Source organism: Myotis lucifugus, unplaced genomic scaffold, assembly GCF_000147115.1.
Source record: "Myotis lucifugus unplaced genomic scaffold, Myoluc2.0 scaffold_82, whole genome shotgun sequence".
Classification (NCBI taxonomy): Eukaryota; Metazoa; Chordata; class Mammalia; order Chiroptera; family Vespertilionidae; genus Myotis; species Myotis lucifugus.
The window spans coordinates 279,967-295,618 of record NW_005871130.1 but is presented as its reverse complement, the minus strand read 5'-3'; the positions used below and the strand labels follow the sequence as shown (position 1 = coordinate 295,618).

The window sequence follows — 15,652 nt, the reverse complement described above, 5'->3', positions numbered from 1 at the left end:
ATAGAAATTTTTTTATATTTGCAACCATAGTAAAACAAAGACTTATATTTTTGATATTTATTTTATATATTTAAATGCCATTTAACAAAGAAAAATCAACCAAAAAAAATGAGTTTGCGTGTCACCTCCGACACCCGTGTCATAGGTTCGCCATCACTGTCCTAGGGCATGCAGTACATATGAATAAATGGCTAAAAATTGCTACCAAATCATATACCTGTGCAAAGAGCTTTGCTTCTATAAATCAAGCATGGACAAACCCTTCTGCTCTTGGCTCCCTTTAACCAGAGTGAGATAGTCTGGAATTTATAAAATAGATGCACAAAATTGGTCAATATCCCAATTACTAATGGGAAAAGAACACCCAAAATTCAGTGATGGAAAAAAATACAGGTGAACAATACACACAAGGACACGCCTCTCATCATAAAGAGAAACAAACAAGAATAAAAAATAACACAATGCCAAATTCCTCTATCAAAACAGAAATATCTTAAATCAACATTCTAATACTTGGGGCTACGGGGTCAAGAAGAGCACTGTCTTTGCACCAGTAGGGGGCGTATGAATTGACATCAGTTTCCTTGAAAGCAATTTGCTATATTGTGAAGAACCTTGAAAATGTTCACTTCCTTTTACCCAGTGATTCTTCATTAAAAAGGCTCGGCTAAGAAAATAATCAGAGATTTGTACATCTTTACAGATGGTCAGTGTGGCTTTATCTATGATAATTAATTCTGGAAACACCTTAATGTCAGTATGTTCAGATACCATACAGCTTTAGAGACTTGATTTTAAAGGGCTCAGAGATTACTTTTCAATGTAATATTAAGTGAAATTATAGTATATCTTTATTTACATTGATTTTAAAATGTATTGGAAAGGGTACACCAACATACTAAAAGTAGTTATCTTGAGATGGAGAAATGATAATTTTAAGCTTTTCTTTATAATTTCTCTCTCAAAAGCTTAAGTTTTTAATCAGACAATAATAAGGTATTAAAAACATCTCAATCCTAACAAAAAAAGAGATTTACAAAGAAAAATTTTAAAGTTTGAAACCTGCCCAGGTTATGGAACCAGATTTCTGACCTGGAGATAAAGGCCTGGTTGTATCCCATAGCTTTAAGACCATCTATCCACAGAATGCTCATGGCTCTCCCTCCCCCAGAGGAAGTGTTTTATTATAAAAATAACAAATTGTTATTGCCAACCATACAGACAGTGTAAACAAATATATCATAAGAGTAAAACCTCTCTTAGTTTTGTTCCCCAGAGTTTACTTTCAAAACATTGGAGTATGATTTGCACATAATAATACCAGTATTTAGTAAACAGTTCCATGTTTTCCATGTCAGGATACATGGCATTTTCCATCACCCCCAAATTTCACACGCGTCCCTTTGCAGTGCATTCTCTTCCAACCCCCAAAAGTAGGCAACCACTGATTTGCTTGCTGTCCCTAGAAGTTAGTTTTGCTGTTATGTAATTTTCTGCAAATGGAATCATACATATTGCTTAGAATAAAGTGTCTGAGATGCACCCATTTTGTGTGTAATTTATAGGTAGTATTCTGTTGCATAACTATATATTAATCTGTCTCCTCACACACTGATAGCCATTTGGATTGTTTCCAGTTTCTGACTGTTATGAGCAAAGCTGCTTTGACCCACAGGTATAAGTATTTATGTATTTTTGGGGTGGTTGGTAGGTAAATATTTAGCAGTAAAATTGCTCTGTCACATAGTACACATAAGAAAAAATCAAACTATTAGTTGAAATGGTGTTCCATTTTCCATTCACATCAGGGATGAGAAAGGGTCAGGGTTGTCCCATTTCTATTTGACATCTTCAGTTGTTTTTGTTGTTGTTGTTTTGAAGGTGAGAGGCCGTACTGGTGTCTCTTTGTGGTTTTGATCTATATTTCCTTGTGACTAATGATGATAAGCATCTTTTCTTAGGCGTACTGTCTATCAGTAATCTTGTTTTGTAAACAGCCCACTTTTTAAACTTATTTTATTATTAAATTGTCTTCTTCTTTTGGATTATGAATATTAGTTCTTTGTCAGATAAATGTTTGTGATGTTCTCCCTGTTTATGCTTGCCTTGGCATTTTCTTTAGGATGTCTTTTGAAGAGCAGAAGTTGTTCATTTTGATAAAGCCCAACTTATCAATATGGTTTTCTACAGATTGTGCTTTTGGTATAGGTAGCACTTAAGAAAGTATTGCTTATTTCAATGTTACAAATATTTTTCTTTGTTTTCTTCCATAAGTTTTATAATTTTAGTTTGTATATTTAGGTCTGTATCCATTTAGAGTTATTTTTTTGGAGGTATGGCGAAATATATTAGTCAGCTTTAGTTGCCATAACAAAATACCATACACAAGATGACTTAAAGAACAGAACTTTATTTTCTTATAGTTCGGGAGACTAGAAGTCCAAGTTCAAGGTGCCAGGTTAGCTGGTTTCTGGTGTGGACTCTCTTCTTGGCTGGTAGATGACCACCTTTCCCTGTGTCCTCATGTGTCAGGAGAAAAAGAAAGCAAGCTTTCTGGTGTCTCTTCTTATAAGGGCATTAATCCCATCATTTATTGAATTATTTTCCAAGAGCTCCATCACCAAATACCATCATATTGGAGGTGAGAGTGTCAATGTATGAATTTTAGGGGCAGACATAATTTAGTACCTAGCAATGAGATAGGACCTACAGTTTATTTTTCTACCTTGTGGGTATCCAGTCATTCTAGCACCATTGTTTCTTTTCCACATTGAATATTCTCAGCATATTGTTGAAAAATAAAAGGCTATATATGCAGGTGTCTATTTTTGAACTCTTCATTCTTTTCCATTGATTGTTGGGTGTACCCTCATGTCATTACCACACTGTCTGGATTATTTTAGCTTTCGAGCAAGTCTTAAAATAGGTAGTGGAAATCCATCAGATATGTTCTTTTCCAGATTGTTTTAGCTATTCTAGGTCTTTTGCAATTTTATATACATTTTAAACAACTTGTCATTTACTTCAGAAAAGTCAATTAAAATTTTCATTGTGATTATATTGTCTATAAATTGATTTAGAGGGGATTTTCATCTTAATATAGAGTCTTTGAATTAATGAATGAGGTACACATCTCCATTATTTTTGTATTCTTTAGTTTCTCTCAGTCATATTTTAGTTTTCAATGTACTGCTCTATCACATATTTTGTTAAATCAACCTATATGTATATTTCATATCTTGATGACATTATAAGAGGTATTTTCAAACATTTCCCTTCCAATTATACATAGATTACATATACAATAAAATTGATTTTTATATATTGATATTATATGCTGAAACCTTGCTAAATTCACTTCTAAATTCTAGTAGTTTTTTTGTTGAGATTCCTTTAGATTTTTTCCCTTACTATTTTATGGGTAAAGAAGTTTGACTTCTCCACAGATAATAATATTGGAATATAAATTCATTCCAAAGACTTAAGCATGGTAAATTATAGAGTTCTTGTGTATCTGATGCGGGGTAACCACTATAAAAGCAAAAATAACTACTTGTTTTTTAAAATCCTGAGACACCTACTGAAATGAGGAAACAGACAAAATATTTCAATTGCTCTACATAAAAATAGGAAAATAGGAGTACCCAGGAGAAAGATGCAGGCAAGGGTACCCTGGAGGTACATTTCTAAATGATGAAAAATAAACCAATCTCTTTTTGTATGTACATCCACTAACTTTTGAGGCCAGCAAAAAAATGTATCATAAATTTTATGTCAATCTCTAACCTGTAATCCCTTTTTCATAACTATATGATTTAAAAAAAAATAGTGTACATGTAGAAAAAATATTCATTTTTTATGAGGATATTTATCTCCTAATAAGTATCTAGAATGTGATTATGGTTACACTGCCAGTATCTAGGCAGACAGTTGAGTGAACTCACAGCTGCTAAGTAAACACAAGATTGGAGGCTTTTCAAGAAATCAATGTGCTCCCGACTTTAATAATACCTTCGTGCAAAAGGTGCAAAAGGGCTCCAGACTCTTAAAATTACTTCTGCTCAGTTTTTTTCCCCTTGAAAAATTTAAAAGACATCTGGCCTACCCTAGATGGATATTAGTAGAATCTGACCTTGAATAAGTACTTAACAGTTTTATAAGAAGGAACTTATGTAATTAAAATTGCTATATCAAGTGCAACAAAACTTCACTGTAATTACCTTATAATACCATAAATTCATTTTCAGAATGTGATGAACCGTATCTCCAGGGTGAGGTCTGGTACATTAAACTTCTCTCAGATACAGTCTAAAACCTAGATCTTGTCTTAGATGCATGATAACAATATCACAAAGGGGTCATAGCATAAACACATTGATTTAGTTGGTTGAAACTCATGTCTAAATCTTGTCTGTGGATAAATGATTGGGAAATAAGCATTCACTTCTGACATTTATGGATTCCAACTATATGCCTTGATATACTAAGTTTAAAATCTGAGTTATCCATTCCATAAATTATGGATTTGACAACATGTGTCCAGTCACAAAAATTTGTGCACTCGGGGGTAGGAGGTCCCTCAGCTTGGCCTGTCCCCCCTCGCAGTCTGGGACCCCTCAGGGGTGACCACCTGCTGGCTTAGGCCGGCTCCCCAGGCGATTGGGCCTAAGATGGCAATCAGACATCCCTCTGGCAGCCCGGCAGCCCTCGGGGGATGTCCACTTGCCATCGGGGAGCAGACCTAAACTGCAGTCGGACATCCTTAGCACTGCTGAGGAGGCAGGAGAGGCTCCCACTACCACCGCTGTACTGGCAGCCGTCAGCCTGGCTTGTGGCTGAGCAGAGCTCCTCCCATGTGAGAGCGCCCTGACCACCAGAGGGCAGCTCCTGCATTGAGCGTCTGCCCCCTGGTGGTCAGTGTGTGTCATAGTGACCAGTCATTCCCAGTCCTTCTGCTGTTAGGGTCAGTTTGCATATTATCCTTTTACTATATAGGATAGAGGCCTGGTGCACGGGTGGGGGCTGTCTGGTTTTCCCTGAAGGGTGTCCCAGATCAGGGTGGGGGTCCCGCTTGGGTGCCTGGCCAGCCTGGATGAGGGGATGATGGCTGTTTGCAGCTGGTCACACCCCCTTCAGGGTGGGGGTCCCCATTGGGGTGCCTGGTCAGTCTGGGTGAGGGGCTGAGAGCCGTTTTCAGGCTGGCGGGTGACTGAAGCTCCCAACCTCTCCTTTTTTCCTTTTTTTTTTTTTAATTCTGGGATTTATTTACCTTCTATGGCTGTCACTGGAGCTGAGAGCCAGCTTTAGCTCTGAGGCTCGGCTCCAGCTCTGAGACCTCGGCTGCTGAAAGCAGGTATCTGGGCTTTGTTTAGCTTCTATAATTGAAACACTGTTGCAACTCCAGCTCTGAGGCCCGGCTGGCTGAAAGCAGGTTTCTGGGGATTGTTTAGCTTCTATAATTGCAACATAGTTTCTTAGAGTGCAGCTCAGAGCTGGGCGGTGGCAGGTAGGGAACCTTGGCTTCCTCCATCACTGGAGCAAGCAAGCCTCCTGTTCGCTTCAGCTGCCTGGCTGCCGGCCACCATCTTGGTTGGCAGTTAATTTGCATATCGCCCAGATTAGCCAATGGGAAGAGTGTCGGAGGTACGGTTAATTACCATGTTTGTCTATTATTAGATAGGATTATGCAACTAGTTTGATGCCAACCTAAGAGACTGAAATAATTTTGAGTAGGGTAATTAACCTGACCATAAAATTAACACAATTTTATTCTATTATAAACAAGAATCTGGAGAAATTATGTGTTTGGTGAATTCTAACCTTTATAAAAACAGTGGTCAGTCTGGGCACTGTTAGATTCCACCTTTCCTTCAGGAGTTTACCTGTCACCTCCTATGCTTGCTTGTTGTCCTTAGAGCTTACCTTCCTGACTCAAAGGTGAACCACGTGGAGTCCCGCCCGTATCTCCTCAAGGAACTGAGAGGCCACATCACCAGTTTGACCTTGGCATTGTGGATATCCCAGAGATAGATATTCTCATGAGTGATCTGCATTGTGCATTCGCCGTAAATATCCAGATTTGGTGTAGGCATCAGATACACATTGAACCGCTCTGCAAAGAAACAAAGAATGGAGAAGAGGGCATGACTGTAGCTGCACTGGATTGATTGTCTACCTGCCTACAGCCCTCAGAAAGTGGTCTCGTGTCCCTGGGGGACATCCATACACACTACAAAACACTACTTTCTTCCATATGGTGCATGAAAAAAGGACTTCAAGTATTCTTAATCATTAATTAACTCACTCATCCTACAACTTTTGTTGCATGCATTCTCTATGGTGGGGATTAAATGGTTAAATTGTATGGTGGAGAAATGAGGGTAAAAAGCTAAGTGGATTTCAGCCCAATTGGTGCTTCCTGTCTGCTTCTTCATACACTTTAAGTGGATATCATACAATTCCTGAGAGGAGTGTCTTATTTAATTGAAGCAAAAATGTACTCATTTTTACCTTTGTGGCATGAAGTACTCAATGCACACTCAGACTGACTGTCAAAACACATTGTATTCACTGTCATTTTCAGCCCATGATAATTGCAGGTATTCATTACTGCCTTCTGCAGGACTTCATAATGTGGTTTTTGGTATGCAAAAATAAAAATACACAACTGTTTTCATTCCTGGATATTTTATACTTGAAAATCTGATTATTAGGCAATAATTCCAAATCTAGTTTTATAACTTTTTGTGCATCCTAAAGGCTACCACAAAATTCTGCAGCCTCTAATCTCCAGTTAAATGCATTATATGCATTTAATTTTGGAAAATAAGGTTAGTTTCTAAGTTCCAGGAAGTAAAGACCTTAGGATGACCTATAAAGTGTCCTATAAAATATCCCTAGTTCCTAGTCTTAGTTTAAACTAAGTGATCAATAAATATTGGTTAACTATGAATAAAATAAATATTGCCATAATAAATATGGTTTGCAAGAATTGAGGAATTATAAACAAATAATGAGTCATGATAACACAAATTGTAAGAATTACTGGTAGATAAATCCTTGTGAGTTTATAAATTTAATTATGAATAGTACATTAAAGGCAGTGCTGTTGAATTAATTATTTTGAAAGGGATAATGGTGCAGCTGCAGTTGGAAGAGGATTGATATGTTTAGGAATGTGCTACCATCCATCAGAATGCCTCAATTTAAACACCGACTGCTTGTACCGAGCTGGCACTGTCTGTATAATAGAAAGAATCTTTCCTGTGGCAGGTATTTTGCAGAATAACGATTTATTGATGCAAGAAAAAGAAAGACAATAAAATCAGATTCTAAATAGGTTAAATTTAATTTAAGCATGACAGCTTGAAATTTAGTAACCATATGAACAATAGTTATAATCAAGTGTCTAGATATTTTTGATTAAAATAATCTGATTCAATTTTTTACTAAGATTATTGACCTATAAAACTAATATGTATATGTTTTCACATTCATTTCCTAAAGACAAATTAAGATAAATTCTATAGATGATAAATGAAGAAAGAACATTGCCCTATTAATTATCTGCAATAAAAAGCACACACACACACATATATATATTTATGAAATATATATTCTAAATTCAAAAATTCTTGTGTGAAACCAAGTAAGGTATGAACATTTAGCATTAAAAATATCACTCACATTCCTACCACAATTCCCACACCAATGGGGTTGACAAGTAGTATACCAAAGGGGCATGATCTCATATAAGAATATAAATGAAACTTGGACCAAACAGAGTGACTCAGGAATATAGAGAATGCCTGAACAGCAGTCTTTTTTTCTTTGGTCAAGACCCTTTGGATGAAGTTCAGCTTTTACATTTGGAACTGATGATACGTCAGTGGCATTTATTGTGGACAGGGAAAATATTTTTACAAAAGTAGGAAGTAAAACATTCCTCTAAATTCCGTTCTTTCCATCAATTCCAGAGTCTGATAGCAACCGAAGAATCACTGCCAAAAAGTCAAGAAATAACACTTCTTTCAATATACTGAAATAAATGAACATCATTAACCAATTTTACTATTGCTTAGGGCCACACTGACCCTTGATGTTCACACCCACAGTTTGATATTTTTAAAAAAAGATGTAAAAAAATAATCGTGACATTGAGTGCCCTTCAGGTAGATGGAACACGAAACATCAGAGGACTCAGGAGAACCATATTTTCCCTGAAATGTCTGTGTGCTCTAATGTTAGCAGATAAATCCTAGTGATGATGAAGACCGAGTCCAGTCATCACAGTGGACATGGGGAAAAGCTGGAGAATAATAAATAAGTGAATTTAATAAGCTTCACATACTATAGAGCTCTAGATCTTTATAAGTAAATACAAAGTGATTGAGTAACTTGCCCCAAGGAGTCCTTCCAGAGCCAGCTCCAGGCAACATAGTGCAGGTGAAAGGTACCTGTGGTGGCCCTTCCCCCCTTGCCTGCCTTCAAATTTCTCAGTCTTCACACACTTTGTTACCTAGCAACTCAAGTTAACCCCTTCTTAATATGATTCAGAATACTCCAGTCTCCTTTTAATGCTATTTCTTGCATCTTATGAAAAATTTATCCTATTTTATTTCCAATTTTTAAATATTCAAATCCATTCTCCCCTAATTTCCAAGGATTAGAGATTCAATTAAAAACTAGACTAATGTAATCCAGCAGAAAACTGGGCACATAAAGATGAGAGCAGCGCATCAATTATCTAGTAAATTATACTTTTTTCCTACTCCATTATAATGGAAGGAAGGTTTCTGCACTTGCTATGAATAATTTACTTTATGCCCTTACTAACATAAAACAGGCTGTTGCTCAAATTCGTTATGGTTTCCATTGGAAAGACCATTTCAATATGACAAAGTTAAAATTGGCTCCACTAAAAGGACTTAAAAAAATTCTTTATTGTTGAAAGTATTACATATATCTCCTTCCCCCCCCCCCCATTGAACTCTCCCCGGCCGCTCCCTCCACCCCCAGCACATGTCCTAGTCCCCCTACTGTCTGTGTCCTTTGGTTATGCTTATCTGCGTGCATACAAGTCCTTTGGTTGATCTCTTACCTCCGAGGCTCGATGGTCTGTTTGATGCTTCTTTGTCACTGGATCTATTTTTGTTCATCAGTTTATGTTGTTCATTATACTCCACAAATGAGTGAGATCATGTGATATTTATCTTTCTCCGACTGGCTTATTTCACTTAGCCTAATGTTCTCCAGGTCCATCCATGCTGTTACAAATGGTAAAAGTTCCTTCTTTTTTATAGCAGCATAGTATTTCATTGTGTAGAAGTACCATAGTTTTTTAATCCACTCATCTGCTGATGGGCACTTAGGCTGTTTCCAAATCTTAGCTATTGTAAATTGTGCTGTTATGAACATAGGAGTGCATATATCCTTTCTGATGGGTGTTTCTGGTTTCACGGGATATATTCCTAGAAGTGGGATCACTGGGTCAAATGGGAGTTCCATTTTTAATTTTTTGAGGAAACTCCATACTGTTCTCCACAGTGGCTGCACCAGTCTGCATTCCCACCAGCAGTGCCAGAAGGTTCCTTTTTCTCCACATCCTCACCAGGACTTGTCATTTGTTGATTTGTTGATGATCGTCATTCTGACAGGTGTGAGGGGGTACCTCATTGTTGTTTTGATTTGCATCTCTCAGATGATTAGTGACTTTGAGCATATATCTCTTGGCCTTCTGTATGTCCACTTTCAAAAAGTGTCTATTTATGTCTTTTGCCCATTTTTTGATTGGACTGTTTATCTTCCTTTTGTTAAGTTGTAGGAGTTCCCTATACATTTTGGAGATTAAACCCTTATCAGATGTCACATTAGTAAATATGTTCTCCCATGCAGTGGGTTCTCTTGTTGTTTTGTTGATAGTTTCTTTTGTTGTGCAGAAGCCTTTTATTTTGATGTAGTCCCATTTGTTTATTTTTACCTTAGTTTCCAATGTCCTAAGAGATGTATCAGTAAAGATATTGCTACGACATATGTCTGATATTTTGCTGCCTATGGATTCTTCTAATATTTTTATGGTTTTTCTAAAATGACTTTTTAAAATGTTTATCTTTGTAAAATAATTTTACCAGGCAGGTGTTTTAAACATCTCTCTAATCATGTCACTTTCATATTTATGAACCTACATTTGGTTTTTACTGCCTAGAGCACTGGTTTTCAGGCTTTTGTGGGCATCAAAATGACCTAAAGGGCCTGTTTAAACTCAGATGGCTAGGAGTCCTTATGAGAAAATATAATTTTATTTTAAATGGCCAAAAACAATAAAAGTTAGATATTTATTAAACTAATGTCCCACAGAGAATGTAGCTGAATTTGCAGTTAGATCTGCAAGGGCATTTTTACACCAGGGCTGGATTGAGAGGGCCAATGGAATAGACTGAACCTCAAAAGGCCGGGACATAGGGTTACAGTCACAACTCCAGGAACAGTCTTGAGGGAGTTACCAAACAAGGTTTAGTTAAATCGAATTGGACAAGGTCTGGTGAGAAAGGGTCATTGCGCTCAGGAGAAATGGTCCAGGAAAAGGAACAGTAAAACCCCAGGCTATGTGTGTATGAGACCGAATGGGTCATCAGCCCTGAGAAGGACCAAACCTTCCTTTCTCCGCCACCGGCATTTTAAATAGATCAAGTTTTGGGCAGGAACTGATCCATGTATAGTGATGAGCTTGCCTGGCGGGTGGAGGTAAGTGGGACGAGTTCTTCCTGCTGCAGCGGGAAGTAGAGGATCAGGGACGGGGTTTCTGACATGAAGCAAAACCACCTCCAGTGAGCAGAAATAAACAGAAGACAAAGGGACAATGAGCTCTTCGGCCAGTTTCTTGATACAGTGGGGCCTTGACTTACGAGTGTCCCGACTAACGAGTTTTTTGAGATACCAGCTGTCTCTCGGCCGATTTTTTGCATTGAGTTGACAGAGTAATTTGAGTTAATGAGCTCCTTAACGAGCTCGGTCTCGGAACGAATTAAACTCGTAAGTCAAGCCCCCACTGTATTGAAGTCACAGTTTCTTATCAGTATTGAATGTTGCAATCGCCAACCTGGTTTACTGCTTCTTTTATTTAGATCTCTTCTAATTTCTCTCAGTAATATTGAGTTTTCAGTGTAGAGACAGGTTTATATACTTTGCCAAGTTTATCTTTGAGTATGTGATTTTGGATGATTTTATAAATGATGTTTTTTATATTTCATTTTCAAATGTTTATTGTTTATTGCTAATATGTGTGTAAATAGTATATGGGTTATAATATATCACATATTATATTAAATTTTTACACATTAACTTTTTATTCTGCAACATCCCTGAATTTACTTAGTCTTAGTTGCTTCCTTAAAAATTCCTTTGGGTATTCCAGGTACACAACCCCAGCTTATTATTATTATTTTAAACTAATTTTTATGATTTTCTTTTCTTGTAATATTACACAAATTAGGACCTTAAGTAGAATACTGAATACAGGTGGTGGAAGAGGATGTCTTTGCTTATTTATAATCATATGAAGGTAGCAGTCAGTATTTTACCTTCAAGAATGATAATTTTTGAAGGTTTTTCATTGATGTCCTTCATCAATTTGAGAAAGTTTTCTTCTTTCCTAGGTTTAGAAAGTTATTTTCATAAATGCATATTGTATTTTAAAAACTGGGTGGCTTAAAACAACAGAAATTTAGTGTCTGGTGGTTCTAGAGCCAGACGTTTGACCTCGAAGTGTCAGCAGGGCTGTGCTCTCTACGAGGCTCCAGAGGGAGAATCCTTCCTGGTCCCTTCTAGCTTCTGTGTTTGCCAGCAACCCACGTCCTGTAGATGCTTCACTCCCTTCACACGGTCGTGTTCTCTCCATGTGTCTTCAGATCATCTTTCCTCTGTGCATGTCTGTTTCTGTCTCCAAATTTCTCCTCTTTATAAGGACATAGTGAAGGTCATATTGGATTAGGGCTCATTCTAATGGCCACATTTAAACTTGATTATCTCTGTAAAGACCGTATTCCCAATCAGGTCACATTCTGAGGTCACTGTAGGCTATCTTAAGTACTACTAAAAGATGTGAAGATCCTGGAAGTTGTACAAATTTAAAGTTTAAAATGTGTACTTAATATACACTTTCTTGTGGCAGTGTTATCCAACGTCTAAGAATAAGTCTGTGTGTGTGTGCTTGTGTTTGCTTACTTTTCCCCTTACCGTGTGAAATTCAGAGTCAATACAAAAGCAGCTGGAAGCATTAGATAAAGATGATTTTAGCAAAGATTTTAACCGATAACTTTTATCTCAGCAACACAAATTACACCTTTAAAAATTATTTATACAAAGCTTCATTCTTAGCTAGTCTCAGAATAAATAAGATCAAGCTGTCTGAAGAGTTGGAAAAACAGTAGAGGAAAGTAGCAATTTTGAATGTCCAAAACATGTGGTGATCAAGGCTGCGCAGTAAGTGTTTCCTTAATGGTAGGACACCACACAATCACCACAAGCCACAATAATGTAATTTACTATTTCAATTCTGCACACATGTGCACCTCACTGCTCAAGACAAACTATAAATGAAATCCAAGCACATCCTATATAATAAAAGCCTAATATGCTAAATGTCTGGTAGTCCGTTCAATCAATCAAAGTGTAATATGCTAATGATATGCTAAGGCTGCTCAACCGCTTACTATGATGTGCACTGACCACCAGGGGGCAGATGCTCCAACCGATAGGTTAGATGTGCACTGACCACCAGGGGGCAGATGCTCCAACCGATAGGTTAGCTTGCTGGGGTCTGACCAATAGGGACTGAGCAAGATGGGCTGGACATGCCCTGGAGCCTTCCTGCGGTCCCTTCCCACCAGGTGGCAGATGCAATGAGCTGAGCGGTAAGGAGCAGTAAGCAGGTGGGCCATAAGGAATGAGGGGTACTGGACTGCAAGAGGGTGCAGACTGTGCTGAGGAAACCCTCTCCCCCAGTGCACAAATTTCATGCACTGGGCCTCTAGTCATTAATAAAATAGTAAAATAATATTTCTGATGAAGGTTAAATTGCATAATTTAAAACTAAAATGCCTTAAGGAAAGAAGACCAAATCTGTAATGATAAATATTTCATAAAGGATTTATTCTAATTTGTACATACTAATGACTTCAAACATGTCTTAGGAAGTTAAGGATTTTGTTTATGTCCAGAGGTTTTATGCTTGAAGATGCTGGAATAGTGACTGGAAGGCATAAAGAAGAGCTTTATGACTTCAGGTCTTCTCTCACATATATTCAGGAATTATTTTTTGATTTTTTTTTGTTTTTACTTATGCTTAAAAACACTTGTGATTTTTTAAATTGAGCTAAGCAGGAGAGTTGGTCTTTATTTGATACAACCTCACTTCACCATCATGACAGCCCCATGAGCAAATATTAGTTCATCTTTATACTGAAATTAGGAAACTGAAATTAGAAGAGAGTTACTTGTCTGTGGGAATAGCCTGCATTTATACTGTGGCCTGGAGATTACTCGGCAGGCTACAACTGCCTGTGCTTTTTATAAATAGCTCCGGCATTGAATTCCGTGCTTGACCTAGCTAAAAAAACCATATTAAAAATTTCCCTTTATATGGTAGGCAAGTTACTTTGACATTATTATCAAGTTAGATTTAAAAATTACACTAAACCAAAGGAGCACATTATCCATTTGGATGGAAACCATCTACAAACCCAATATTAAAATAAAAGCATACAATTCACACTGAACAAACGCACAATAATTCTTCCTCTCTCCTAAGCCTGACTTAGCGGCTTTCTTCATATTTCTTTTATGTCATACTTGACAAATGTTAACAGCCAGAGTTTTTTTTTTCTTTCTTAAACTGAGCAGCATACATCGGACAGCGTGATTATGGCCTTTCTGCACTTAGCACGGTTCTCAGAAAACAGACCAGAGAGCTGAACTCCAAGAGAGTGGAAGGGAAACTGCGATATAAAGGCAGCTAGAAAAGGAGCCCCAGGAATGCCTTCGTGACCTTCCAAAAACTATCAACACAGACAGTGTTTTGAGTCCATATGTGTTCATGATCAATCAGTGGGGAAAACATGTTTTTCAGTTTAGCACAAACAGAAAATAATGCTTTTTAATGAACTACAAGACAGTGATGGTTGTTAGAACATTATCAGTCATAACAAGATGATAGCCCTTAAGTGTTATCATGGTGCACATCTACCTGTTCTGTCTAATTTATAAACCATGCATAATTCTAAGAAGTCTTTTTAATAATTAGTGTCAAACTTTGCCAACATTAGTCAACCTTTTCAAACATTGGCCATCAAAAATTAGCAACACTGAAACGTTTCTATTTTCATACCACTAGATCATCTGGTGGTGATGGTAATGATTTTTTAAAGATGGAGAAAAAGGAGCTCATTACATCACTCTGATTTCAGTATTTAGAGGTGCTAGGCAAGAACCTGCAGCATAAATTTTCGAGAGATGTCAGCAAGGCCCATTAAATTACAGAACAGTGTAGGAAGTAAACTTAGAAGTAAACTGTGTGTCACATAAATCTCAATTTTTTTATACCCTGCGATTTCATCCACTGTACTTTCCTACTTATAGTTGCTATGGGATGAATTGTATCTCTCCAACCCCAACCTAAATTTATATATTGAAGCTCTAATCCTCCAAAGTTATAGTATTTAAAGATGGAATCTTTGGGGATAAATTTAGATGAGGTACTAAGGGTGGGGCTCTCATTAGAGCGCTCTCTCTCTCTCTCAGGATCACAGCAAGAAGGCAGTTGTCAGCAAGCCAGAAAAAGGGTCCCTGCAAGCCAGAAAAAGGGTTCCTATCAGACACCAACCCTGCTGAAACGTTAACTTTTGACTTCCAGCATCCAGAACTGTCACCCAGTCTATGGCATTTTGTTATGGTATTCTAAGCTAAGACATTGTATTAGCCAAATTACCTGAAATCAATCGATAAATAACACAATAAGCCAAATTTGTTTATATAGACTCTAAAGTACAGTAACTCTCAAAGAAGAAAATTTAAGAATGTTGTCCAGTCAAAACCTTATATACAGTGATTTAACTCATTAGTTATTTATTTAGGTAAATGGCAATGTCACAAAGAAAGATGTCGGGAGACCCAGGTTTTATGTTAACATTATCTCTAGTTGCTATGCAATCTTGAGAGTCTCTTAAACAGCTCAGGTCGATCAGTTTACTTTCCTTGAAAAAATGATTGGTCTGAAACATTTCTGGGCTCCTTTTAAGTTTCAAAGTTCTATGACGGCTAGTGTACTTGACAATGATGGAAGGCAACTCCCACTTACCATTCTGTTCTCGTTGCACTCCTGCTGCCAGAAGGTCAGGTTCCCCAAGGCTGATGTCATTCAGCCTGGTCCCCAGACACTCCATACAGAGATGCTTGCACCACTCCTCGGCCTCCAGCTCTGAAAATGACCACACACCGTCAGAGTCAAGCAATGCTGCACAGGAATGATGGGGGAGCACTGCTTCCCGGACCATTTCTGCAGGGAATTAGGAAATGTTAAAATCTACCCTAAGCACACAAAGATGCTGTACTCAATGAGTGGGGAAAAAATCCCCACAATTATTTCCCACTGCTTGAC

The 15,652-nt window shown here is 37.5% G+C and overlaps 1 protein-coding gene across 1 annotated transcript in view; it reads right to left on the bottom strand.

The window, feature by feature from the left end:
* The window catches only part of DOK6 (docking protein 6), a 225,538-nt gene that overhangs the window by 79,234 nt on the left and 130,652 nt on the right, over positions 1–15,652 (bottom strand). The window contains exons 4-5 of the mRNA XM_006090767.3: positions 15,353–15,472; positions 5,923–6,112 (exon numbers count right to left, since the gene is read on the bottom strand). Of these exons, the coding sequence (XP_006090829.1) occupies positions 5,923–6,112; positions 15,353–15,472 (310 nt within the window). The remainder of the gene's footprint in view (positions 1–5,922; positions 6,113–15,352; positions 15,473–15,652) is intronic.